This window comes from Apaloderma vittatum, unplaced genomic scaffold (assembly GCF_000703405.1).
Source record: "Apaloderma vittatum isolate BGI_N311 unplaced genomic scaffold, ASM70340v1 scaffold22127, whole genome shotgun sequence".
Classification (NCBI taxonomy): Eukaryota; Metazoa; Chordata; class Aves; order Trogoniformes; family Trogonidae; genus Apaloderma; species Apaloderma vittatum.
Genome location: NW_009724825.1, coordinates 2,143 through 3,322, shown reverse-complemented (window position 1 = coordinate 3,322; position 1,180 = coordinate 2,143). Strand labels below are relative to the sequence as shown.

Below are 1,180 nucleotides of genomic sequence, written 5' to 3'. Positions count from 1 at the left end.
AGATGCTGTGGCATGGTGAGAGGCTGGTGCTTGGCTGAAGTGTCTCCTGAGATATGTGCCTTGAAAGGACCTCCTAAGACCCGGGACCGTTGACAGGGCTCTTTTTGGCTTCTTTGGGAAGAAGTTTCTGGGCATTCCTTAAAAAGTGTCTGGCCCGTGCCTTAGTTCACACAAGATGTGTGTACAGTATGCTCTTCATCCACCCCTAAGGCTTTATTTCCCTCTTTACTCTCTCCCAGGTGCACCTCCACCTCAAGACATGTCCTGTTACAACCCGTGCCTGCCCTGTCGGCCCTGCGGCCCAACCCCGCTGGCCAACAGCTGCAATGAGCCCTGTGTCCAGCAGTGCCAGGACTCCAGAGTCGTCATCCAGCCCTCCCCTGTGGTGGTGACCTTGCCCGGACCCATCCTCAGCTCCTTCCCACAGAACACCGCTGTGGGCAACTCCACCTCCGCTGCTGTTGGCAGCATCTTGAGCTCAGAGGGAGTGCCCATCAACTCTGGGGGCTTTGGCCTCTCTGGCATTGGTGGTCGCTACTGCGGCAGGAGGTGCCTCCCCTGCTAAAGATGTTGCTGCTGGCCCTGTCTGGGAAACGCCCCCAGGAACCTGCAAGATGGTTCTTATTGCTTTCAAAGACCATCACTCCTTCCAAAGGGGTGGCGTCAGCCTGGGTTCTTTGAATGCACGACCCATGCCTGCCTTTCCCCTCTTTTACTCTCTCCTTTGGCTCTTGTGTCCTTGTTCTCTTGTGCTCCCCTGTGATGTGAGCCCCACCAAGCCAGCCCAGGGTGGCCTTTCTCCCTCTGTGGGGCAGGCACATGGACACCTGGCAGGATCTCCACCACTGCCACTGGGCACAGACTCCTCTCTACCTCTGATGCTCCATTCACTGGAACAGCCACTCAGAGGAACCTCATTTCCCTCCTTTGACTTATTAAAGCTGTGCTGCATCCCAGGCTATTCCTCTGTGTCATCCTTTTTATTGCAGACACACTATCAAGATGCCTGTATTGGAAGACATTGCTCCGAGGAGTTTCTGGGTTACAGTTGTTGGCAATGAATGAGCAGTGGTTGTGACTTCACTGTGCAGAGTCTTCCTAGGATAGAGTTAAATTGCATCCTATTAGGTTTCCTATTGGTTCTTTCTAGTTGTAACTGGACTCTTTGCTGACAGCTTTG

At 53.8% G+C, this 1,180-nt stretch overlaps 1 protein-coding gene across 1 annotated transcript; it reads left to right on the top strand.

The window, feature by feature from the left end:
- Positions 1–259: 259 nt before the first annotated feature.
- On the top strand, positions 260–565 carry LOC104269675 (feather beta keratin-like). The gene has a single exon (XM_009872679.1). It carries the CDS (start codon positions 260–262, stop codon positions 563–565), a length of 306 nt encoding a protein of 101 aa, XP_009870981.1.
- Positions 566–1,180: the final 615 nt, after the last annotated feature.

Coding starts and splice junctions, on each gene's coding strand:
- LOC104269675 (XM_009872679.1), top strand. CDS start 260: ATGTCCTGTTACAACCCGTGCCTGCCCTGTCGGCCCTGCGGCCCAACC.